The 27823-nt window shown below is 39.3% G+C and overlaps 1 protein-coding gene across 3 annotated transcripts; it reads right to left on the minus strand.

The window, feature by feature from the left end:
• Positions 1-9868: 9868 nt before the first annotated feature.
• Positions 9869-27734, minus strand: LOC122867245 (regulator of G-protein signaling 9-like). Of its 3 annotated transcripts, XM_044177778.1 has the most exons (20): positions 27428-27729; positions 25756-25822; positions 25522-25618; positions 24681-24731; positions 24338-24444; positions 23635-23686; positions 23491-23549; positions 23335-23411; positions 23167-23248; positions 21478-21540; positions 19852-19881; positions 19626-19687; positions 17983-18096; positions 17749-17864; positions 17469-17556; positions 16946-17084; positions 16742-16824; positions 16136-16253; positions 13462-13865; positions 9869-11967 (listed from the first exon to the last, which is right to left on the minus strand). In XM_044177778.1, the coding sequence occupies exons 1-20, from the start codon at positions 27466-27468 to the stop codon at positions 11805-11807; spliced, it is 2013 nt and encodes a 670-aa protein (XP_044033713.1). In that variant the 5' UTR covers positions 27469-27729; the 3' UTR covers positions 9869-11804. The 3 variants fall into 3 exon arrangements, with proteins under 3 accessions (XP_044033713.1, XP_044033714.1, XP_044033715.1); XM_044177779.1 differs by lacking the exon at positions 25756-25822 and having other exon boundaries at positions 27428-27734; XM_044177780.1 differs by lacking the exons at positions 9869-11967; positions 13462-13865; positions 25756-25822 and having other exon boundaries at positions 14649-16253; positions 27428-27734.
• Positions 27735-27823: the final 89 nt, after the last annotated feature.

Raw genomic sequence — 27823 nt, forward strand, 5'->3', positions numbered from 1 at the left:
AAAGCAAGGTAGACACTGATGTTACAGGCTGGAATATAATCAGACATGGAACTGTGTGTGTGTGTGTGTGTGTGTGTGTGTGTGTGTGTGTGTGTATGATGCTATGTACACTGGTGTGGACAGATATTTAAACAGGCAATCATCACTCATTGAGTAAACAGCTCTGGAGATTGGACTAATGTGTGTGTGACTGTGGAGGTGAATACTAAGAGAGGAGGACAGAGAGTGTGAAGGAAAAGATAAAGGGAGTAGACAGAAGGGAAAGTAAATAAACTCCATCAGCTCATATTATAAAGCAGCCATCAGGGCTGAATGCAGATTTGTGATTAGCCCACATTTGTGGTATTTTTATCACCCAATGCAACTCTTTGATCACAGCTATGTGTCAGAAATGGAAGAATCATCCTAAGGGACATTTTACCCCAAGTGTGGGTTAAAATACCAACTCCTCAGGGCTTCACTGGCTGATCTCTTTGGCCGCTGGCCCACACTAATTCCCAGCACTCGGTCAGTCTGTCTGTCCGCATCTTCATCTCCATCCCTCCTCCTCCTCCTTCTAAAGACACACTTTGAAAGCAAAAATAGCTCAAGAGCAGAAAGACATGAGAAGCGTCAGATCCATAAATAAATTGGGTCTTTGTGCACCTTGTTTAAGACTGGCTGACATTTTATAGCCTGCCACTTATTAATACCATTTCTCATGAGACAAAGATTGTATGTGTGGGCATGCATAAATGTGTGTGTGTGTGTGTGTGTGTGTGTGTGTGTGTGTGTGTGTGTGTGTGTGTGTGTGTGCATATATGTACAATGCACGTGCATGTCTGTGCATATTTGGGTGTGCATGGTTGTGTGTGTGTGTGTGTGTGTGTGTGACGGAGAAATACAGTGGTTGGTTGGTTTGTTATTGTTGAGAAACTTAGGCATAGCTGACAGAGGTTTTACAATTTTATTCACCTCAAATCCTGACATGGTCATGACCAAATTGCCATCTCTCTCTCTCTCTCTCTCTCTCTCTCTCTCTCTCCCTCTCTCTCTCTCTCTCTCTCTCTCTCTTCTCTCAAATTTCAAATTATTTTTGGCAAGCTTTATTGGCATGAATGTTCAACTTACATTATTGCCAAAGCTAAATTACATATTACTGATTACCTTTTACACAAGAAAATGAAAACGATAATCACAAGATAATAAATACACTTTAAACACACACACACTCTCCCTCTCAAATCAACCAAAGAAATAGAGTGAAATACAGTACACATTGTTATATGTATTTCCTTTTTATGTAAGCATTTACTGTGTCATAACTAAATGAAACACATTTGTTAAAAGGACAATTAGTTGACAACTTTTTGTCTTTAATAAGTGAATGAATTGTTTTGCATTGTGACATGCCACATTAAAATCAATGACATGACAATGAGATGTTTTGGAATTCAGTGTTGTCCAGCAGAGAGCAGCAGAGAGCTGTCGATACTAAATGCAAAGCACTGACATTAGTTTTTATGAGGAGGTGCAAAGGAGCTTTTTCTTTTTTGCCAAAATAAAAACCAATCAGCTGTCCAGTCACAGCTTGGGCTTGTCTAAACCATGGGCAGAGCTTATCATGGCAGCCATGACAGACAGCCTTTCGCATTAAAACATTTTCTTGCTAACCAATCAGGAGACACTACTATTGATTGTACATTTACTGTAGTTGCTTTTGTGATTGACTGTAGGAAGCTGTACACAGACACTCAAGGAGATCCTTTTGGTAGAATTCCCAGTAAGTGTTGATAGCTACACTAATTTGCATTAGCTAGCTAGCATTAGCTTACAGCGACTGGTTTAATGGAGGAGGATAGGCTAATAGTAATAGATGTCTGCAAGGTAGATCGCTAGAATTGCTTGAAGGGCTGAATGTAAGACTACAAGATGAGTGAAGCTTGCAGTGCAAAACGTTTAATAGTTCACATTACCTCTCCTGGGAAGTTCGACTCTGTGGTACAATGCTTGATGAAGCCAGAGAGCCAATCTAACATGGAAATAATGGGAGATATGTAGGCACTCCCGCCTGCAGATGCGTACAGTCAGCGCGGTCACAAATTTTGGGCAACGTGCGGACGTCCACATAGGGGTCCACGCAGACCCTCGTGGACATGACCGGATGACGACATTTACATCAAGCAGTCCAAAGCGGATTTTCATTAAATTGCTTATCTTGAAGCTAGGGTAGGTAACATTGGAGAAGTTAGGAAAAGCCAGATAGACTTTGAAAGTATTCAACCGAAAAAAATCCCACACCCTCCCTTCAGGCCTCCCTCCAAAGCAATGTTAATTTTGGCAGCTATTTTAGAGTTTGTCTTAGTCTTTAAACGAAAATGCTTATTAGTTTTAGCCACATTTTAGTCATTTTTATCCTTCATAGTTTTAGTCTAGTTTTAGTCGACGACAACTCAAAATGTTTTTGTCAACAAAAAGTCATTACATTTTAGTCAACTTTTAGTCTGGGTTTAGAGCTAAGAAATCATATTAAATAAATTGCTGTGTAATCTTAGAAACAACAGTTTGCAATGCATGTTCAGGGTTTGCCATTAAGCTTTTTATGGTAAGGACTGTAGTAAGGATAAGTAAGCGAAAACGGATCGAGCATATTTACAAGTTGCTTGTCCAAATATATAAATAAATAAACTCACAGGATATAAACGTTACAGCAGCAACAAGTGATGCGCATTTAGACACATTGGGGAACAGGTCTGAAAAGCCAACACAGTTGTTCCCATATGTTTCACTCGAACGATAGGACAATATATGATAAAGTATTTCACTTGTCCGACCAAAACGTTTACTTGTCCCGGGCAAGTTATAACATTAATTGTCAAGCCCTGCATGTTTCACTCACAAGCTTTGAAGCTAGCAAACTGATGTTAGCTAACACATTAACCCAGCCAACTTTAGCCTGGAAGCCAGGCTCATTCATTCATTACAGCAAACTTTTTTGTGAGAAAAACTGTTGACATCGCCGACTGCCCAGTACCACTGACTTAACGTTAGCAAATGTCTATGCTTAGTTAACATTAGGACTTACAGTTAGTGTCTCTCCAGGTTGGTTGTATTCTTCCCACCTAATTTGTAGCCACAGGGCGTCTCTCCGTCTCACGTTACTACAGTGCATTGTGTTTTCCTTTCTGCCGAATTATAAATAACGTGTGTTGTTAACTCGCTGTCAGCTTGGGACAGCATCTGCACACGTCATATCAGTCTGCTCCACGCGTCAATCAATGACAGGGATGCATTGTTAATATTTTGACAGACAGACTAGACGCACGTTTAGGCTCATGCATTTTGTGAATGTCCGATAGCCCACCACTAACATATTAGTCCTGTCTCTCTCAAGATCTATTTTCAGCTCATCAATGTCTTGTCTTTGTCATGGAAACACTTTTAGTCATAGTTTTCGTTAACAGAATTAACACTGCTCCAAAGCCACTCGCCCAAAACACATTTTCATGCGCAATGAGTGCACGGGCAGAGTGCATGCGGGTATTTAGGTAGACAGGGAGGTAGGCCAGCCAATCATTTCAAATGAAATGATTAGATGGGCTTATTACAGGCATGCAATAACCACAGACACAGAATTTAAATAAAACACATTTTCAGAGCATTTGATTTATTGATTGCTGTTAGGGTGTAAAGAAAAGTTCAACAAAAATCCTCTGAAATACATTACCTACCCTAGCTTTAGAAATATTTATAAAAACTTACATAACTAGGCTCCTGCAGTGCTCAGTGACACAATGAAACCTCTCTGGGTTTCTGGCTCAGTAACTCATAACAAGGAATTGTAAGGTGCCCTTTAGTAAAACCTCCTTTGGACAGGCGTCATTCTCTCTTTGGGGTTGGAGTGATCAAAGTTCCCCAGGTTCGTGGGAAGGGAAGAAGAATTAAAGGGGGGACATGTATGCAAGTTAAAGACAGGAAGAAATGGACATTATAAACTTTTGCATAAATGCTTACATAACCAAGCTCCTGAGGTGCTCAGTGACATGGTGAAACCTCTGCAGGTTTCTTGCTCAGTAACTTGGAGTGTATCTATGAAGAATTGTAAGGTGTCCTTTTGTAAATTCGCCTTTGGATAGCTGTCTTTGCCTGTTCAAGGGATCAATATGTGGAACTCCTCACCCACAGAACTCAAAATGGATAATGAATGTGACATTTAGTCATGGGTGATCACTCAGATGCCTTTCATTAGGCTTTTATGGTATTTTTATTGGATTACTGTTTGTTGTGTGTGTTTTCTTATAGGGCAGTGTGCATTCCAACAACAACAATGGCCATTTGTCATGTGCCTTCCAAAATGACCCATATGAGTATTTTCTGATCGGTTTAGGCTTGGTTGAAGATCGTGGTCATGGTTAAATGAAACCAATGTTGGCTGTTGGAAGGAGACCGGATGCAGGATGCGTCAAAGTCAGACAGTCAGTTTGTGGTCCAATTATCCACCATGATGACTAGAAGTCTTCACAGGTCCACCCAGTTATGAGGAACCAAGAACCAACCTAGAGTCCAAGTCAGATGGGTCAAATTAAACTCAGTCTAATCAGGTCAGATAGAGTCTTGTTTTACTGCCACGGGTCTTGGGGTCAATATGTCTAATACCCAAAAGGATTCAAATGGATCAGAGTAAACTCAGAATCAGCTCTGATCACGTGGTACGTTATAATAACTGTGGGAGAAAATGTTTTAGGATATCAGTAGACTATATAAAACATTTATGCTATTAAATGATGCATAGATATTAAATTGGTAAGAAAATTATTATCGTCTGTCTTTCTATGGCCCAGTTGATGACAGAATGTTTGTGTGTTGGTGCAGGAGGTGAAAATAGGACTTTCAATTATTTCTAGTAGTCTCTGAAGCACATAAACAATGACTTTCTTTCTCTCTAATTATTCTCGGGTCTATTCAGATCAGGTCTGTGTGTGCTCAGGTCCTCTTCGGACTGAGTTTCTCTTTTTCGCATGTCAGGTTTCGGGTACGTTTTTCTTAAAGGACCTCTAACCCTTCACCTCCACTGTTAAAAATTTAGTGGCGCTATAACAACATCATGCTACTTCTGCCTTTGCTTTTGAGAGACAGCACTCATTATTTGCACAACCACAAGACTTCGCTTGTCCACAACGTAAACAAACATAGGTCATTTTAAGTGTTTGACCAAACAGCCAATGCTGTCATTTCTCTGGTGAGAACAGTCTTGTGTGTTTGTTTAAGGGCGTTGCAAACTTGCTTAAGCTATAAATATTGTGGAATTTGGCATTGGTCAATATGTACTCATGCCTACAAAATAACCATTAAAATACATAAAATGTATATTTTTATGTGCTCCCTTGAAACTGAGATCTCACTGGGTCTTACCTTATTAAACCTTATTAAATACTGTATGAGGAATCAACTCAGCCTAAATCTCATTGATAACATGTCGTGTGTGTCTCACAAGCATATGTCTTCACAGGCTTGGGCATGCTGACAGGTTTAAGGCTGAATTGAATCAGCAGAGTATGGCTCAGATAATGATCAAAGGGTAGAGAGGAAGGAAAGAAGAATTAAAGGCGGTCAAGAAGGTGTGTGGAGGTAAAAGGCTAACACGGGGGGAGAAAAGTAAGGAGGTGTGAAGGGAAGGCCGTAAAAGGTGACCTAAATATAGTTGAAGCTTCAAGGTCATTTCTCATCTTCCTCTTCATCGCCATTCACTTTCTTTCCTTGGTTGATTTTACAAGGTGGGGGGTCACTGATAATTATCTGCTCTTGTCAAATCTAGGAGGCTCAGCGAGATACTAGGTCACCTGTGATTCTGATTGAGGTCCCGGGCACCCTCACATGCACACACAATCACACACACACATGCATACATAGTGAAGCAGCAGCAGCAGGCGAATGTGCGCCGTTTCATTACGCTGCTGATTTGGTCATTCATCATGTCAGAAGCGAGGTCACACACAGCGGCCGACACATGTTTATGTCTGCAGGACTATATGTGTGCCTGTAGGTGTATGTGTGTGTGCATATGCTTGTGTTTGTAATGGCATTAAAGGCTGCATGGCTTTGTTTTCCTGTTTCAAGTCAGGCAACTAGGAAGTGGCTCTACACTCAAATCAAAGAGGGGCAGGTGGGGGGATTTTAGAAACAGTTCTACATCTTGGGAAATATACTTATTTGCTTTCTTGCAATAAAGTTAGCAAATAAGTTGCACGTCTACAATCTAAGAGTCAGATATTTTTCTCAGGAGTAGGTAGAGACCAAACTAGAGCTAAAACACATACTCTACAGGCTATAGTATGCATCAAAGACATCATACTAGTATTACAGCTCCAAGTATGCATTTTTTGTAAGAGTGAGATGAGAAGATTGATGCCACTCTCATGCTTAAGCATGGAGCTAGATCCAGGTGGTGATTAGCTTAGCTAAGGAAGCACGGGAAAACAGCTAGCCTGGCTCTCTTCAAAGGTTAAAAAAATGTACTTACCAAGGCCCCTAAAGGTGTGTTAGGACAGAATGCAAAGCAAATTTTGGTCTTGTGTTATTTAAGCAAAACTGACTGCTAGACTGTTTGTGCAGTCTGTTTATTTGCCACAAACAACCAATAACAAACGCAGAAACGTTAGCTGTAAGCTAGGTGGCCGCACCAACAGTGCGTAAGTACTCGGCTGTTGTTCCCTAGAAAATTGTTACAGCTCCCGGAAAACCATGAATTGTTTTTACATTTCTGTATACAGATTAAACTAACGAGATACAGCATGTTAATTAGTGAGCTTTAAGGACGCTGGCAGGCAAGCTAGGCTCTATTTCCCCATGGTTCCAGTGTTTATGCTAAGCTAACTGCCTCCAGGCTCTAGCTCCATTATTAACACTCAGTCACGGGAGTGGTATCGATCTTCTCATCTAATTCTCAGTGAAAAGGTTAATAAGTATATTTCCCAAAATTTTTGACTATTCCATTAATTAACATTAGGGTGATTTTGAAACCTTTTTGACACTCGCCTTTTAAGTGTTTAAGCAGCAACTTATGTCATAGAATCTGATATTTTAAGTTATTATAAGTTTTGGCTGCATTTCCTGCTTAAAAATGCTGATTTATTTTCTTTTGTACTTTTGCACCAGTAATTCCAGCCATAGATACTGGGAAACCAAAAATAATGGACAAAATGTACAAATGTTCTCAAACTGAGGCCATATGACAGAAAAACTCTGATTTCAAAAAAACAACAACATTACAGCCATAATAAGGGTGTATATGGCTTTTGAGAAAGTCATTCAGGTGTAACACCAAACACCAAGGGCTTCATTAAATGATGCTTCCACACAAATATATTTTAATATATGCACACCTCAGATGAATGTTAAGTGTGTTGCATAAATTTCCTCCTCCTTGGTAAGCTAATGTATGAATGGACTGTGTGTGGTTGTCCCTGTGTGGGTATTGTGAGATAGCGATGGTTCTGTTCAGAGACACCAAAAACACACACACACAGATCAAAGCTCTGCTCCAGCCTCAGTTCAGTAACCTCAGTGATGGTGTGTTTCTCCTGCACTGTTGGTGACATGTGTGACAGCAGAAATTAAGGTTGACTACAAGCACACTACTTGTTTTTATGTACACAAACTCTGCAGTAATATCTGTATGGGCATCAGATTGTAGTACGGTCCCGAAATGTTGACATTGGTTAGGTCTATGTGGAAATTAGATATCAGGGGAGCTGGGCAAATTCCCTTAAACCTGTTTCTGTCTAAGACCCAATAGCTTAATGGCCTCTGTTTAATAATATTCCACAAAACTAGATAATAATGAGGAGAAAATGTATAAAAACATTCTGATAAACAGTAAATGCAGGTTGTTTCTTTTAATATTTCAAGTTTCAGGGAACTAATGCACCTGGATCTTTGATTCAACCAGCTTGTGTTACATTTTATCCACGGTGCCTTGATCCCATTGCCATTGCTACATCACCACCTAGTGGTTAATCACTGTCATCACTACTTACTGAGGCTGGCGAGGAATGTTTTTGCACATCAGGAAAACTATTTCAGTTGAATAAGAAATAATTTAAAGGGTCAGTCCACCCAGATTGCATGAGTTGTTTATTCATTAATCAAGCGATCTGTGATAAATTTAAGAGGCTGATAAAAAGACAAATATAAAAACAATTTGCTTTAAGTTACAGAATCTTTTTCCCAATTCCATACTACTGATTCTCAGCATGTTTTGAGTATGTTCACAAAAGAAAAGTGACAAAATTAAAGTATACTCATAAAAGTCATTATGTGTACTAAAAATGCTTGTTTTAGGGTGCTGTTGATTTACATGCAAAAAATATAAAAAATTGTGGAAGGTGGTGAAACGGAGCCAGGAACCCCTCGGAAAACAAAAAGAAATATTAAATCTTCAGAAAAGTTTAATTGTCAGTGGCATAGTCTCATATGTACCAAATACATACTACATACTAATTCTATTCAGTACTATGCACTACATACTAATCGTCACAGTATACTGTTTTAGCAGTTAGTATAGGCTACAAAACAATCAACTGCTTTATACTAACAGGAAATGATACAATATGTGTGATGTTGGTTGTCAGTCAAATTGCAACTGAATGTCACTGCCAATGAAACTTCACAAATAAACATAAAAATGTTTTTCCTAAGATTTGCCTTTTTTGAGAGCTGTCACCAATATCCACAATGAATTTTAATGTTTTCCACTGTGAGCAGCTCCTCCATTTCCTTTATGAATTGCACTGTGGGAGAATAGTGTGCATCAACAGCACACTCAAAAATCAACCGAATTTAGTCTGCATATTATCTGCTTTGAGTATACAGATGGGGGACAAATTAAAGGAAAACCTGAATAAAAGAGTGGAGAAACATCAAATGCAGATACTTCCGTGTACCAGGGCTCACTGAATGATTTGTTGAGGATGAAAATGTTGTGAATAAAATGCTACAGCCTTTACAGTCACCAGATCTCAACCCAGTTTCACAACTATAGAAGATTTTGGATCAACGTGTAAGACAATGCTCTGCACTATCATCATAAGACCAAATGATATAAACTTTCATCTTCTAATTGATTTAGTGATGTCTGTGAATGTCTCTGATGCTACATGTCCTTTTGTTATATCTGGCTATGTTTGGTTTTCTTTCTATCTGCTGTATTCAGGTATATATATATTAGTATGAATTAGAATTAGTATGTAGTATGTATTTGGGACACAGCTGCAGTTTGATCAAATCACTATGTAGATTTTTTGTATACTAACTGCAAAAAGAGTACACTGTGATAATTTGTATAGAACATAATGTGTGTATTTAGTATGTTGTATAGAACTGGGATACACTGTAGAGAGAATAGACTGACAATAAAGGATTAGTTCACGCAAATTAAAACAAAAACTTAATTTTTCGCTTGCCACCAGAGATATGCAGCCATTTTGATAGTTTTGGTTGTTTTTGCTAAGGGTTTGAGATATTTGTCTCTTAGATTTCAATGGAGATGAAAGGAATTTTGCTTTTGTGGTTCACACAGCATTGAAAAATTGCATTCAAAAAGTAAAAAGCAATGATTCTTTCCAAAATAAGTGCCCTTGTTGCTCTGAATAATTTACAGACTTTCTATCAAAGAAATAGCCCCTATAGGTAAACTGTTGATATTGTGTTATCAGTGTAACCAGGACCAGGAATGGTTCGCGTGTCTGCAGAAATCTTAAAACCCAGACAAATAAAACCAAAACTATCTGCATGTCTAGATAAGTGAGGAAATATATTGTTTTGTTTTTTTATTTGAGTGAACTGGCCCCTTAAGTTAACATATATCAGCATCTCATCAAGAAGGTGAACCTTTTTGTTAAGACAGTCATTTATTGAGGCACTTGACACAAGCCATGGAATGTACAAATGAAATACAACAAATTTAAGGTATTTTTCACATTCTTGCATCTGTAAACATGGTAAAGATAATACATTCTGACTGTTAATTCACACTGTACTGCCCCCCCCAATGGAGAGAGAAAAATATCAACACCTTGCTCAGGGCTGTGTACAGTATACGACCGCTACACAGAGTGTACAAAACAGCAAAATACAAAACTATTACCTGACCCTCATTACAGTAACTCTTCATTCATGATGAGTGCACATCTGTCAGGAGTGAATCAGCAAAAAAGCAACATGTAGACAAACTGTTTATGTGCTCTCATTTTACCTGAACTGCATCAATTCAGTCATTTCACATAATGTGTGTAAGAGGTAAGTAAATTCGGGATGAGGCATCTAAGTCTATTTAGCAGCACAAGAACACTTCTCTACATCAGAAAACTGATCATTATTCAATAAATATAGAAATACATTATCTATATTTTAGCAGGCATGTGCACAGGCAGAATCCAAATATATCTGTCTCCTGTGGCTTGTCACTCTGTAAACTAATGTAAACATGAATTTATTTTTTGTACAATAACTTGATGATCATTAATTTTATTTGCACTCCTTGGCAATCACAAAAATACTTTAGTTTGTATATTTCTTCTCATTTATAGTTTTTGTGGCCCTGGTTCTCAAAAAATGTTGTGTGTACATGCCTGCTTTGTAGAATCTTCTGTGACCAAATAAAACAAAATATTTCAGGTGTGTGAAGGTGGATAAGGCTGCTGTTGGGCTACTGTTCATTAATAGATACAGAATGAGGTTTGAATGTAAAAGCTACAGCTCAAGTTTCGAAAGCTCTCAGATGGCCGTACACCCTGTTGTCCTCTGGTGAAGCTGGGCCTGACAAAACTAAACATCCAACCTAAACAGCTGGCTCAGCTGGTGCACACACCGGTAAGGGTTAGTGTCATTAAGGCTGTAGTTAAAGGAATACTCAACCAAAAACTTTTTGAGTATCAAACACGTAGCTGCCTGTAGACTTGTAAGATGTAGGTTTGTTCCAAACACCAAATATGGTTGAATACAACTTCTGTGTATTTACGGCAAACAAAGCTGCAGTGGCACCAAGATCATGTCCTCAGTATTTTTTAGGGTTCTAACAACCTGAGGAAGCATTTACATTATAAAATACAAATTACTCACTGTGGGTTTGTCTTTGCCAGAATTATATTCCTGGCTGTGTGAAGAAGGATTTGAAACAGCCAAACAGCCAAAAACAAACAAAAATGAAAGAAAATATCACCGAACAGTTAAATCAATGAATAATAAAATGCTCAAAAAAGAAAAAGAAACTTTTACAAAAAAATTTGGTGGCTAGTCAAACGTTTCTTAGAATGGAGGGGTTGCACTGGAAGAAATTGAACTTCTAGTTCTAAAATCCTGGTTACAGCCCTGTGTAGTTGTGCATAACAAAGGTAAACAGCTGTGACAAACATTGTGTATTTAGCCATATATTTTGGAGAAACAGTGGAGAAGAGGATTTTGCTGCAGCAGACATGAAACTGGGTCCTTTCAGGCCTACAGGCAGTTGGTGTTTGACACTAAAAAGATAGGTTTCCTTTAAGGAATTGAAAGTTGGACACAGTACGCTAATGCTAAGTCTTCTGTAGACCAACAGCCATCTCTACAGTGTCCCTGTTTTGTGTCAGTCCTTATGTTGTTTGGTATTTATGTTGTAGTTTGTGGCGAGAATATGCCCACATTTATGCAGGGTTAATAAACACTGAGATTTTACCCCGTAATGCTCGGTATGAGAATTTAATCTCTGTCAGAACATGGGAAAAATCTGCCTGCTCAGACAAACACAGATTTAAAGCCCCATCTTTTTATACCTATGTAAATGCAGCCTATTAGCCCGTCTCGTTCTGTGGAGTGAGGCTCTCCCAGGGGCAGATGATCTCTTTGGCTCCCACTCCTCCCCGAGAGACAGCCCTGTTCTCCTCCTCCTCGTCCTCAGACTCTATGGGGTAGATACGGCACTCTGGAGGAATATCCACTTTAATCTGGAAAAAACTATGCAAGGTTGCAGAGAGGACTTGGTGAGATACATGCCTGATGTCCATATTCTGTTAAAATACAGTGCAGTCAGAAATCATTACGACGGTGACACATTTCTGTTGTGTTAGCTCTACTCCAGGACATTGGATTTGAAATGTAAAAATTAGGTTAAAGTGGCAACTTTCAGCTTTAATTTGAGGGTGTTTACATGAACATTACATGAACTGTGTAGAATTTGTAGTCCTTTTTATACATACTCCCCCACTTTAAATGGACAGAAAGTAATTGGACTATCTCACATATAAACTTAAATAAAATCATCACATTTAAAGAGTATTAATTCATTTTTACTTATTTATTTACTGGACACTGGGGGAAGTGAAACAAGCTGAAAACACAACATTGACATATTATCAACTAATAAAGTTGTTATGGCTAACGTGTTAGCAAACAGTTGTCTATTTACACATCAGGCAGACAGAGCAACATTAGCGTTAATGTGTGGTCATGTTTCTATCCACCTGATGAATGTAAGTCCAATATTCACTCTCCTTTTAGCTCTGTTTTGGTCTACACCAACTCCTGAGGTAAATAGCTGGCATTTTAGCTGCTTAATGCTTCACTAAGTTCCCCAGCTAGATGCTAATGTTGTCTGTCTGCCTTTTGGTGTTGAGCAGGTAGAGTACAGTGAGTTTTTTAGAGCTTTTTTGCTAAAAACAGCTGGTTGATGAAACTGTAAAAATGTGTACTGTAAAACAATGTGCCTAAAGACACTAAATGCCAGAACTGACTGGAACTGCTGAGGTGGGTGATTCGCTATGAGCAACATCTTTCACATTATACATAGTCATTTTTAATATAAAAATAATGATTAGTGCAACTTTAACATTTGGTGTCAAATCCTTTGCAGTTAATGACCGACTGATCCTAGATTGTTTAGGCCGATAACTATATTTCTGTGATAAACTAATATTGTTGTCTGACGTCTACAACCCACAGACATCAGCAGACACTTGGTATCTTCGCTGGAGGTGCTCTGTCAGGCTTGTACTTCAGTCAATTTCACTTCTTCTTTTTGTTTTATGAAAATTTTATTTTCAAACTTCAGCCATATTCACTTCTTCCTTGTTTTAGGGGCTTTTTGGCTGCAGTTGGATTGAGGTCAGTGGACTGACTTGGCCAACCAAGTACAAAAAAACTCTTGGTTGCCTTGTCTGTGTGTTTAGAATCATTGTCCTGCTGCATTGAAATAAAATTTAGGGACTATGTATAAAAAACACTACGATTCCTACACTCACACCCAACATGAATGTGAAAACCCTCAACAACCTTAAAGCTGAAAGTCAGCATGTTTTGTTTTGTTTCATTTCAAACCCAAAGTGCTGGATTAGAGCTGAAACAATGACAACATATTTCTGTAAAAACATACAATTTTCTGACTGACAGTTTGTTAGAGGATCATGCTGTAGATTTTGCATGCAGGACTGACTTTGTTTATCCTACACTCACTTGGCAATCCGTCTGGGTGGAGCCTGACTAGGTTGATCCGGGCTGATTGGCTGGATGCGGCTACTTGTCCCGGCAGCTGAGTGACATTTAGGCGAGAAGCTGGCGAACATGGCGGAGGGGGTGCAGCCACGTTTCAGCAGGCGGCGCAGGGACAGAGCCATGCGAGACTTGGACACATTTCCACCTGCTGGGGCTCGAGCCTCGAGGTTCCCCTCGCTTTCTTCCTCACTGGCTTCCACTCGCCGCTCAGAGGCCGAGGTGCTGTCCAAGACCACGCTGATGGGGGACGGACAAGCCGGGGTGTGGGCCAGGAAAGGGAGAGAGGGCGAGGCGTTGGCAGAGGGGAAGTCAGAGATGCCAGAGTAGACGGCGAGGTGGGGAACAGGTGTGGTGAAGCGGCACAGCTGTGAGGTCAAAGTCAGAGGGCATCAAGAGAGGGTTTCACTCCAAAAATATGTATGCATTTTGGACATCACGTGCATGAACAATGTATCATGAGAGTTGCCGTAAACCTTATTATAACAGTATCATCTCTTATTATAATAGTCGTAAGACATAAGTATAGAAAAATTACATTTACAAGGTCAAGTTTTACAGTTGCTCACAATCACTCTTATTTGTTAAAATGTGTTCATGAACATCATGGGGCTTCCTGTAAGCACAATGAATGAAGTTTGAGCTTCATCATAAAGCCTTTCAAAGATCATTGCTTGCCAAAGAAAACATGTACTGATAAGCTGATAACCAGCTAGAATGTTGTATGGTTATGGCACAGACATGATATGAAAGAAAAAAATATGGGGGGGAAGAAAGAAAGAAAAAAATACAGGAAAAATGAAAGAAAGATATAGGGGGAAAAGGAAGAAAGAAAGAAAAATAGGGGAGACAAGAAAGAAAGAAAGAAAGAAATATGGGACATGGGAAGAGAGAAATATAGGAAAGAAAGAAAGAAATGCGGGAAGAAAGAAGGAAATTCAGGAAAAAGAAAGGAAGGAAGGGAGAAACTGTCTCTAGGCGTCACTGAGATTTGTCCAGTATCATTGCCAATAATCAGGACAGAATCATCGTCAATCATTTCTAACAGATGAAGCCGACAGCCTGAGGAAAGTCCAGATGAACAGGCAGCGTGACAACCAAACTACATGAAAACAGCGAATGAATGACAACTCAAGACAAACACATAAACATGAGGTGGTTTGTGGGTGTTTTATTAGCTTATGACTGATGACAAAGAAAACATACAGTAGTATACTAACACTAATGAACATACAGTCTATAAGTGAAGATGGACAGTACAACACATGTATTATGAGAAACAGCTACAGCCTGTATGGACAGAAATGTAACAGATGGTGACAGATTTCCCAAACATGGCCATTTGTTTTATGGCTGTTGTCAGTTCTCAACATGACTTGTGAGACATGTGTAATTTAGTATTTGTTTAAAGGCTCAGTTCACCCAAATCACAAAACCATGTTATCTCATAGTGGTTTTATTAGTCCAGAGAGGTACGTTTGTGCAACATTTTTTGTAAGTTTTGGGAACTGACCCTTTAAAATAGTCTCATATTAGTTTACTCTTTATACTTCTACTACCTAATGTGCATATTTAGCACTGGCTTTATTACCATGCAACTACATTACGACTGCATTTTCAGTATTGCACGTTCCCATTCCAAAAAAACATCTTTTTTGATAGAAAATGCACTTTCTGTAGCACTACAAACACACTGACATGACAGTGGTTTGCAGGGTCGGGTTTGGATAATGTAGATCTTTTTTGTGTAATACTGAGGCTGAAACAACCACCAACTTAGAGTTTTCTTCCACTGAACGTCACATTGGAAACAGATCTTTATGATTCTTTGACATCAGTATGGATATGTGTGTCTGTGGATGTTTAAATATCATTAAACCAGTTGTTGGCCACTTATGGGTGCAGCGGAAACAAGTTGAACACAACATTGACCTATTATTACCTTTTAAGTTGATTTGACAGACTTAGCAAACAGTTGCTTATTTACACATCCAGCAGACACGATGCAACACTAGCTTTCATTTGGAGTCGTGTTTCTGTCCACCTGGTGAATGAACCGCCAATGTTCTCTCTCCTTTTAGCTCTGTTTTTAGTCTCTTTTGAGAAAAATATCTGGCTCTTTAGCTGCTAAATGCTCCACTATGTTCACCAGCTAGTCGCTAACTGTGTTTGTATGCAGTTTGGTGCTAAGCAGGTAGTGTACAGTGGGTAAAACAATAAAGTCGCATGCTATAAAACCAAAACAATGAGCTGAAAGATGCTATAAAGCTCCCTAGAGTTTAGGGAAACTGCTGTGAGGTTATAGTTCTCTGTAGGTTCATCACTATGAGCGACCCCCTTTCACATAAAACATAGTCATTTGATCCATTATTATTTTAAAAATGTTGATTATAGCAGCTTTAAACTTTAAACTAAAATGGTATTAAAATGTAAACATTATCACTAAGAAATAAACTACAGCGTCTATTTAAATTATTCCACTAAATAAATCAACAAAACAAAATGAAAAAATCCTAATCCTGACTAATTAGTAGGTAAAACTCCTACATCACTGAACATCAAATGTTTGTGTTCATTTCTTAGTAGGACGAGGAGGAGGAGGCACCTCCTTGCCCTGCTTGCTGAGTTTGCTCATGACCTGTGTGATGTCAACATTGGCGGCCATCTTGGCCCTCTGCTCCTGCTCAAGCTGCCGAAGGATGATGGGGCTGAGACTGGGCCGTCTCTTTTTTGCATTCTGCTCCAGCTGGGCATCACTGGGAGACCACAAAAAGAGAGGAAGGATAGAGAAACAGTGAGGAAAGGAAAGGAGTGTATGGAAATAGAGAGATGAAAGAGAGAGGAGGAGAGTGAGATGGACCGGCAAAGAGAAGAGGAGGGAGGGAGAGAAAGACAAGGTGAAAATTAAGTTTTGGAGATGATGGATGTGGTAGTTTCAGGAAGTTACAGGGACACTAATATCAGCCAGAGAGATGAGAAACATAAACTTTGTTTTTTCAGACCAATGTCACTTGTAAGTCATCCTTTGCAGTGAATAGTCAGTGCTTTCTTTTCCTCATTTGATGTGCCATTTCTGACTGTGCACTTGTTCTTTATCAGGCTGGTTGAGATAAACAAATTCAGATTGACTGACTGAATGTTCTGTATTTTTTACCAATTAAAGCAGTAGATAAAAGCTCAGCATCGTGTGAAAAAGTGCCATGAATTAAAAGCAAAAATGTGTGATTTAAAAACTGTCACTTACGTGAACTTGTGCTCCTCAGGACAGATGGCCTTCTTCATCGTATCCTTAAACACTGGAGATTTCATGTACCGGCCGTATGAGTCCTGGAAAATACACACAAACTCATCATGAATCAGTGTTTGGTAATGATGAGTACAAGCTTGTGGGAATTATAACACCACCATTATCTTGTGTTTAAACCCACCTGCTGGTGTGTTTACTGACCTTCTTCATGAGCATGTAGATGTGAGTTTGGGCTGCGTCCAGGACGTATCTGTGTGGGTGTTTCAGGCCTTTCACCGTGATTTCCATCGTCTTTCCATCGATGTTGATCCAGCGGGGTGCACCACGTGCCAGAAATGCCCTGGGATCAGGAAAGAGGAAGACAAAACACTATAAGACTAATGTAACTAAGTACATTTACTCAAGTCCTGTATTTAGGTACAAATTTGAGGTACTTTACTTGATTATTATCTTTTCATGCCACTTTATACTTCTGTTCCACTACATTTCAGAGGGAAATATTGTGCTTGTTCATAAAATAGAGCAGCAAATCCTTACATTGGAGAAACTACAACCAGAAAAAGTTTTGTGTTTTTTTCCACTATTTCTGCTAGAATATTCACTAAAATGATTAATCATTTATCTAAATAGTTACTGCTTCTGTTTCTGCTCCAACCTCTACTGTTATCAACATTCATCGGAGAAGACTAATATATTCTACACCGAGAATAAATTAAGACATTACTTGTAGATCTGTTCTGCTTTCTCTCTCATCGTCGCAGCAGTGCCCCACTTCAGATCTTCGCAACTCTCCCAGAATGCCAAGTTCTCCCCTAAGAACAGAACAGAAAAGAAAATACAGTTACCACACCGTTCTTAGCCCACTCTAATGGCTGAAAAATGAACATTGTGTGACCAAAGATGAATGTACAGTGTTGCAAGTTTCCAACAATAACACTTCTGTAATCACTGCTGTTCCACTTAGTTTTTTGTACGTGATCTAATTAAAATAACCACCATCGTACCGCTGAATTCTTTCTTCAGGAAGAGTCTGAAATCATCTCGTCCTCGAGGGTCTGAGAGCAGCTCTCCAAAGCTGAACGTCCACCTCTCCACACGCATTTTAGTTGGTATCTCCACACTGTTACACGCACAGAGGAAGAAATTCATCAAACAAAATAAACGAGTTATTTTCAATTATACTCCAACATTCTGCTGAATTTCGATGAAACAATATAAATCATCCTTAGCAAACTCACTTGGGCATGTTCAAGGTCCAGTATGTGACATCATCGGTGAGCCAGGGGTTGCTGGGAAGACACTTGGAGAGGAAAGGGTCATGGCTGATATAGGTGGCACAGTACTTCACCAATCTGCAAGAACAGGGAAAAATAATTTAGATTACAGACAATGATGCAGCCAAAGAGACAGCTGTCCATATTATTTTTTAAAGTAATGTCACGTTATGTCAGTATAGTCAGGTGTATAACAGGAGTCACCAATGATGTTGATCACACCACTAACTGTTCATCATTGGATTACCAATCGATCAAGCAGTGGTAAATTAGTGACCAGAGCAGTTTATCCTTTTGGCCAAATGTTGAAATGTAAAATGTATTACCTTCCCCATGCAGTTAATGTTTTGGGTTCAATTTGATTATCTCTTTGTTAGATAGCAGGATATCTTAAAAACATTTTATTGAAAATTAGCGGAAAGTTAAGACTTGTGTCAAGGAATAAGTAATACTCTGTGGTGTCAATCAAGGATTTTTTGACAGGATTTTTTTGCTTTCCGCTCGTTCAGCCTCCGGATCATCCCACCCAGAAGCAAAACAGAGTGCTTCAGGCGCTCATTTGTGCCCACTGCCATCAGACTGTACAACAGCAGTGGCGACCACAGACTATGCCAATCACTCTGCCCCTCCCTAAACCACACACACACACACACACATTTTCCACAGTGTCTGACACTCTGTTGGACTGATTTATATATTTTGTTATATATTATGCTATATTAATGATTTTTATATATATATATATGCTATATTGCTGTACTATATTGTGTTATGCTGTATTACTGCATTTCACCTAATATCATATTCTATATCCCATATTATATTATAATGTACTATATTATACTATATTATGTTAATATGTTATACTGTTTTATTACATTATGTACTATATTACATTACTATTATATTTCTATATTAATACACACAAACACTAAGTATCATTACTTAATCATACTATATATTAGTCTGGTGTATGCTGTTTACATATACTATACTTACATTGCTGCTACTAATCACACCACTATGTAACTCTTTCCTTGTAATTTTGAGTTTAATTGCTCTTGTATAGTTTCTATTTTTATTTCTATTCATATTTTTTTAAACACTTCTAATTATTTATTTTTTTACTTTCTCTATTTATCTGTACTTGTTTTTGTCCTTGTGCTGCTGCAACACCTGAATTCCCCCTCTGGGGATCAATAAAGGCTGATCTTATCTTATCAAATCATATCTTGTGTTATATTCCATGATTGTCTGTCACTGTCTATTTTCTAATGAGTTTTAATTACAACAAATTTAAGGATTTTACAGCCTTGGTGGAGGAATGCATTCACTAAGTACTTACTAATCCAATTTACAAACTGCTCGTCACATGCTAGCAGGCTGATAAGTCACTGAACCTACAGTTACTGTATCACTATATCACATTTGCTCATCAAATCTCATCTGTGCATGACTTTCACCAGTCGTATATTTGCAGGTCAATCAGTGGAGATATAGTGACACGTGTGTGCTATTTTGAGACATACGCTATCTGATGAAACCAATCTAAAGTGACTGGTTTGTCACAGATATAAACACAGTGGGAATATGATGGACTAGCTTACGCGCCAATGGACACAGATGACTTCACTCTGGGCCTCATGATGGACTGTTGAGTGAAGATCATCTACAGAGCAGAAGAGAGATGACAGCTATAAAAATGTCAGGAAAACAGATCTGTCTCTATGGATCAGTGCTAATGGTTAACACAACTGTTGGTTTACATGAAACCGGATGAGAGGAAAAATGTTGGAAAAGTCAGAAAAGGGAGGTCTATAAAATCTCACTCACGATTCTCTCGTAGACGTCGGGTGTTTTTGCCTGTGGAAGAAAATATTATTATAATTATTATTATTATTATATGTGATATCACAAAAAAATCTAATAAATAAAAAATCTACATATACAAAGAGGGACATTGTGCTGTGGGTATCTGTGTGTTTGTGTATGTGATCTTGTATTATCTTTTTGAGGACCATTGTGAATTTTAGACCTTGAGAGGGAGGACGTTTTAGATCATTCTCATTTCTTCAAAGGGTGTTAAGAATTCGTTTTAAGGTTAAAAGAGTACTCCACCGATTTAGCATTGCACTTCTACAATATTGTTGGATTCATGATGGACAGTTTTAAAAACAGTATCAACATCAAGGTAGCAGAACCAGAGATATCATCTTTTTTATTCCACGCATTGTTCTTCCTTGTCAAAACCTGGCGCCAACTTACCCACAATCCAACTGAACCGCTGACAGTTTGGTTGGAGATTCAGGTGTGTTATGCTTTAAAGGTGGGGCATGCGATTCTAATCCAATACACGTCTTTTTGTCAAATTCAGCGAATATCTCTTCACGGACCGCTAGCTTACCATTCAGTGTGTGCGCTGAAAAAATATCCAGTGTGTGTAAACAGCCCTGGCTCTGTAATTGGGAAATAAACAAAGTGGCTCGGACCGAGCCACACAACACTATTCCATGATTTGTGTGTAAGGTAACATTAAATGACTTGTCCACGGACACATACTTTCTACTTTGCCAAGATATGCTGCTGTTGTGATGTTAGCTATAGCAGCAGGAGAGTTGTGAGTATCGCTGTCTGGAGCTGCTGTGCTGGCTCTGGGAAACCGTCTCGTCCTCTCTACATGTTAGCTTTGCAGCAGCAACTGTAGAGACAGTTTGCTAAACCACAACCTAGCTAATGTTAGTTACAATACTTGCTGTGCCGTTGTTCACTCTATATCATGGTATTTGTCATAGTATTGGATTTCTCCAAAATCGCATACCCCACCTTTATGTGGCTAATGTAGCTTCGAGCTGCTACCCTCAAGCAGCGATGAGGAAAGGGACTATAGAGGTCTGGGAACCTCACTTTTTTTCGTTTTCAAACTTGTAGTCTTCAGCCCCAACCGACACTGACTCAAGTGATGCCTCTTGAGGTCATTTATCAGTTTTCCTGCAGCTCCCTCTGGAGCCACAAAAGGCTTTAAACAACTTTTTTCACATGTGCAGAAGTACTCCCTAAAACCTGTAAACAGACTCTGATGAGTAAAATTGATGGAGGTCCAGGTTAGATTAAAGGTTAAGCATGTAGTTTCTGATGGTCAAGTTCAGGACGTAGGGAATGCATTATGTCAAGTACAAACATGGGGGCTGTGTGTGTGTGTGTGTGTAGGTGTTCATAACCAGTTTAAAAGTCTGAATACAAAAAGTGAGCCATGGGAAATGCCTGCAGAAGAGAAGAGAAGACAAGAGATTCATTTTAGTAAAAGATAAGTTAAATGATTTAAAACAGCAGACAGGTAAAGGAAAGGGAAGATAAGTAGCCTTTACTGCACCTGGATCCATGCATTAAAGCCTCTTAGTGAATATAAGCTGATTGGCAGGAATTATGTTCATACAGGTCATGCAGAGACTCACCTGTTACCTCCTCTGCATTTGGATCTATTCGTCGATCCAGTCCATAGTCCATGGCACTCACTGTCCCTGGCTACACACACACAAACACACAGCAACAACAAATGACTAATTAACTAAAGCAGATGGTTGTTTTATAATGCTAATCATAGGCTGCTAATGTGTTACACTTTTCTTGACCACTTGAGACAACAAGAGGCCAGTCACGTGTAAAATGTGATTTTGTGAATTCACTGTTCGACATTACAAATACAGCTTAGAGTAATTTGTTTGTTTCCAGCAGAAGCTTTAAAAATTTAGTGACTTGAAAACGCATTTACCAGTACGGAGGATAAGTCTGTCCCTGGATTATGATATTATCTTAGATAGAAAGCTGACTTTGGCTTTTAGGAATGAGAGGATGAGTCTGTGTACAGTATGTCACTGTCAAGAGGGAAAATAAGCGTAACATACATCCTGAGTTCTATGCAATTTGAATGCAAACACCATTTGTGCTTTACTTTTTTTTTTAAAGGTTTATTTTGGTAAGAAATGAAAGCGTCCTTTTCTAATAATACATCTGAAGAAAAAGTGTAAACATTTTCTGTAGAAGTACTTAAAAGCAAGGTTCTGTAATTTCTTCTTACAGATAGGTTAAAGTTATACATTTTGGGAAATGCAATACCACTCTCATGTTTAGTACAGAGAAAGAGCCACAAGGCGATTAGCCTAGCTTAGCATAGAGAGAAGGGAAAGGGAAAACAGCTAGTCTCGTTATCTGCAAAGTTCAAAAATACACCTACCAGCACCTCTAAGCTCAGAGTTTAACACGTATCTCGTTTCATAAGCAATAAAAAGCATCAGTTCAGTTCAATAAACTCAGAGTTTTTGCTGCTACAGCCTTAATTAGTCTGGTATGACCAGTTAGCTTATGGTGGCTAATGTTGTAGCTGTAACTGTCTTATTGTCTTGAACTTTTGCTGGTCTCAGTTCAGCAAAAGTTGCATAGGCTCGCTTTAAGTACCCATTAAAAGTGCCCATTAAGTACAGTGCAATCAGCAGACTACTCATGGCAGCTTCATGACCTGGCCACAGGTTTCCAGTGTGTCAATTAGTTTGAGAAAATACAATTGTATTTAGGAATATGCAAAACAATATGATCTGAAATAATAAATGTCTAAGACTCAAGATTATGTAACAAAGCATGACATGCATTAAGGCCCTTATCACCATGTCAGTTGATATTTGCTTTAATGGAATGTATTCCCAAACAAATTTGTACTTAATCAAATTACCACAAACCAAATGACACATGGTGCACCTGGGGTCTTTCAGGGACCCTGGAGGTCTGAAGAGCAGCTGCCCAGCCGGGTCAGTAATCCAGCCTCACGAAACAGGCTGAAACACAGACTCACGATGCCGCAAACACAATGTGCAAACCACTGCACCACATTGTCTTATGCTGTGTGAAATATTAATCAGTCATGCCCTTTTCCTCTGACTGGACATGTAATGGTAATGAGGCATCATGGGTAGAGATAATTAGATACCCTGGGAAGTATAGACATGGAGTGCAATTTATTCTCAGACTTCTCTATCTGCTGGCAATCCACATATCTACATGAAGCTGTATCCTGTGTGTGCAGTACAAGTCTGATAACTATCTGTGTTTGTGTGTGTGTGTGTGTGTGTGTGTGTGTGTGTGTGTGTATATTCTCACCGGAGGTCTGTGAACCACCCAGTAGGCTCTCTCCTGGCACTCAAACACAACACGGTCCGGTTTCTTCCTCTCCTTTGCAGCCCTAAAATCACACACAAACACACAGAACCTTAACACCTCCTTGATCTTAAAACTGAGTGGTGTCTTTTGAGTTTCTTACACACTCACCTGTACTGTTCTTTAGCTTGCATCACTATGAAATCCCATTTATGATTCATCCACTTGTGAAGGCGGTTATACTGCTCCTGAGGAAATAAAATAATACCTCAGTAAATGCCAGCAAACAAAATGAATCACTGATGGGTCTCTCAGTCTCGTTCTCACCTGCTCATGCAGCTCCAGGATGCCTTTCTTACGTATGTTTCTTTTTGCCAGGTAGATTGCTTCAATAATGAAACAGAAAGACAGAGTGTTAACTGTTGGTAACAGGATGTGAGATAAAATGTGTACAACTCGAGTCACGCTCACCATAATCTGTATCCTCAACAGGCCACTGCTGTGTGGGCCAGAAATACGGTGTCTGGAAAGGACAAAAGACAGAATCGTTGAATTTGTTACAGACCAGAAGCAAAATGAAGTTAATTTAATCACAAAATGAACAGTAATAGCAAAAACATGTCTGCCTTTTTTCTATCCTCTAATGGTAATAAACTCTTTTACAGGCAGAGCAGTTACGCAGAAGTTTGTAAACAACAAAAATTCTGTGACATCCGATTAACTTAACTAAGAAAAAAGTATTTAGTATTTCTCAACAAAATGTATTGTGTGTATACTTGCGGTCTAACAAACGTGTGGAATTAAACATTTGAAAAGCCATTTTTAAAAATATTTTGAATTGTGCATTGTTTACTTTGTTGGCACATATCTATGTTTTTTTGCACATTACCGCCACCAGCTGTTGTTTAACTGCTGCGCATCCTCTTGCAAATGTGCGATACAAACAAAAACAGGGACCCACTCGGAAAACATTGCTCCATAGCGCTAACAGTGGTTAAAAACTCCACAGGACACCTTCAAAATCCAAAAAGCCACAAAATGGAAGCTTCCTATGCATCCTGTCCAAAGTGCTACAATCATCAAATTACATCATCCCAGTTAGAAATACTATTTCAGAAGATAGTATCCTTATGTGTCAGATTATGGCTAAGGTTTTGAAATGTGGTGCGTTTACCTGGAAGCGGTAGAGGGATGCATCTGGTTTGATCACTAAGCGTTTGTGGTCTTGTAGAGGGTAGATGTATCCTAATGCCACAAGTGCAGAGCCAAAACTCTTCGCCTCTGAAGACAACAGACAGAGAGACGAGCAGTAATTTAACAGCCACTGTGGCATTTCTGCTGCTATTCACTTTGAAGGAAGGTTCATGACTAATTCTAATTACTTAAAATGGCATACAGTAATATCTTACATGATAACATCATAAAAACAGGATTTTTAACAAAAAAGGACACTTTCAACTGACGTACTCTGTTTCTCGTGTGCACATATGAATTGCATCAGCTGCCTCATCTCTCACCTTGTGTGTCTATCTGGAATCTGTCTGCTAACCATGCAATTATGTCTTCACCTGAGGAGAAAAGGTGGAAGTCAGAGGTAACAAATGTGCACCACCAGTTACAAATGCAGCTCTGACAGGAAACATCAAGAAATAAGTGTTGTTTGTGTGTGTCAATAGGTAGGTGGTGTGCGCCTCTCTCTGATACACCATGACTGACTGAGCCTATACAGCTAATGTGGGAGACAGATGGAAGGAGAGAGGAGGAGGAGGAAGAGAGGGGGTCTGTGGAGGAAGCACAGCAAGAAACAAGTAGGGGAAGAGAGGAAAGGAAAGAAGAAGAGAGGAGAGACACGAAAGGAAAGGAGATGAGATGGAAGAAAGGAAAGGAAAAGGAAAGGAGAAGCAGTTTACATGTTTGCTAAGTTTCATTCATTCAGCTGTATTAACTTGCCTGGATTCAAAACTTGCAAATGACGTATAAGTCTAGGTTTCCTCTATTCTTCTTCTCCTCCTCCACCACCACCTCACTGCTGTCTCTCTCTTGTTTTTCTCTTGTTTCTATCCCTGTTACTTGCTTTTTTCCTCTTGCACGCTCAATCATCATCCTCCTCCTTCACCTCCTACTTTTTTCCTCTCCCTGACTCCGAGACCGCGGGGTTGTCATGGAGATTAAATCTGTAGCTGTCGAGTTTGAGCCCAGAGCTCTGGTATCCTCCAGTGAGACTATGCAGGCACAATCACTCAACCAGCTGCTGAATAACATCAAGTGTGTACTACTGTATATACACATTCATCAGTGGTTGTCCATGTGTGTGTGTGTGTGTGTGTGTGTGTGTGAGAGAGAGTGTGTCCTCTTTACCAGTAATAGCGTGTGGTATTGTTGTGATAACCAGTCTCTGAGGCTGCGACTTAACTCCTGTTTTTGGGTCCTGCATCTCCAGCATCACCTTCTCTGCCTGCAAAGGAATATTATAAGGGGTGAGAAGAGATTATGAGTGTGAGTGTGTGTGCATGCGTGTGTGTGTGTGTGTGTGTGTGTGTGTGTGTGTGTGTGTGTGTGTGTGTGTGTGTGTGTGCGGGGGGGTCACCATACCAACAGATTGATTTGACAACAGCTTGTGGAGGCAGCCTTTATGAAAGGACAATCAGAGCAGAATATACTGTAATTTGTGGGGGGAAAAACAGGTTAGATAGATTGGTGAGTGAAATCTGCTCCAAAATAATTCACTGTCTAGGACATGATGGTATCATCTTCCTCATGCATAACATCACGGTTAACCTGTTTTCTGCTTAATAAAAGATTCGGAAAAATGGCATCTCATAGATTTGAAAACTCAGAGGCAAATTGCACCCCTGGGATATTAAGGCTCACTATCAAAGCTTGAATTAATACTTCTTATTAGACAAACGCTGGGTGATTTAGCAACTGTGATTAGTCAACTCTCTCAACACTAGTATTCCGCTCTTTAGTCCAAAAACTACATTACAAGTCAGTCTGAACCTTAACGCTGCATTTAAACATGCCGAGAGGTGAGATGAGGGGTTTGTTTCATGCCCTAATCTCATGGCTTTTGTTTGGCTTGTGTGGGAGGTTTGCAGTGAGTCACTGCCCTCTAAACAGTTTCTTAGTTATCATATCATCTGATCCCACAGCTCCTACAACTCAGGTGTGTACTGGAAAGAAAGAAGTCATGCAGTACATTAATTCAGTTTGTTTGTGTGAAAGTGTGTGTGTGTGTGTGAGAGAGAAAGAGAGTGTATGCATCTGACTCCCAGGCCTGTTTGAAGTGGCTTTGTGCTTTGAAGTCATCCTGGAGAGGCGATAAGCCCCAGGCTGAGCCGGACCAAAGTGGGCTTTCAAGGACCAAAACACAAAGTTCTCCAGGAAATGAGAGCATCCCCTGGAGAGCGGGACATTTTGAGTGCTGCATGTGGGATCAATAAACTCTGATGATGACTCTGCTAATGAAAGCGTTTTTGTCTTAATTATTTCCTGCACTATTTTTTTCTAATGGCAAAAGTTATTTCACTGTGATAAATATCCAGCTCCTGAAGTGAATTAATTTGAAATGTGAGATGATGAATCGAGCCCCTCTCTGGCTGTTGTTTTCCAATACACAGTGCCTGGATTAACTGATTTCCAGCGGCTGGTTGCTGTAGATGGAGGCACTGATACTGAGCCAGGCTTAATGCTTATTAAACTGAATGACCTTATCACTAACATTTAGTGTGACAGACAGATAGAGAGTGCACTGAAACCAAGATGACATTTGTTTGTTGTTTTGATGTCTTGTCATTCTGTTACATGTATTTCTGAATGCTTGGTTCTTATGAAATGTTATTTTTTCAATAATTCTAATCAGTCGGGTAACTAAAATTTACAGATTTGCATGCACAATTGAAACATGGCATATTTGTTATATGTTTTATTGCATTTAATCAAAGCATTCTGTAGTTCCAATGGTACGTGTAAGCTTTGTTGTTTTACAAAAAATGTCTAACCTAAATAAATCTATACACTAAAAGCAGGAAACCAGGATTCCTCTGAGGACCTGTAGAGAAAACAAATAGTTTTAGAGGCTAACAGTCTATACGAGCAAATGCCAATACAACCTGGTTTTATGAGGTTACAACAGACCACTGCAGCCCAAGCACTGCGTTAGAGAATTCACATCAGTGCCCTATCTATAGGTGCGTTTGCAGGTATAGTCTACAAGCCTGAGCAGGGCTGTGATCATCATCTCTTATGCAAAAGGATAGCCTACCTTCTTGAGACAAGCCATCCGTGGTCGATACCTTTGTCCATGATCCCAGAGAGTGTTTCTAATGGTCATGGTGTCTGATGCTTTTCACTCTCTTACACATGCAGATACAGTGCTACTGTCGCCCGTAAACCCCGTGTCGTGTGGGGATGCTAGAAGAGAAGTGCAACGATATATACCGATGCTGCCTTCAAGTGTTGCACATAATCTCCCACTTTGAATGTTGTGAATGTGCTGTTACATTCTCATTTGTCGCAGTCAAGTGAACGTTATAGTTAAATTTCGTTTTATGCCACTTCGGGTATGTAATGAAAACCACCCATGCAAATGTACAATATCAATCAATGACACCTTATAAAGAAAGATCCGAAATAATAAAAATGTAAAACTTTATTCATC

This window comes from Siniperca chuatsi, linkage group LG20, assembly GCF_020085105.1.
Source record: "Siniperca chuatsi isolate FFG_IHB_CAS linkage group LG20, ASM2008510v1, whole genome shotgun sequence".
In the NCBI taxonomy this organism is placed as follows: Eukaryota; Metazoa; Chordata; class Actinopteri; order Centrarchiformes; family Sinipercidae; genus Siniperca; species Siniperca chuatsi.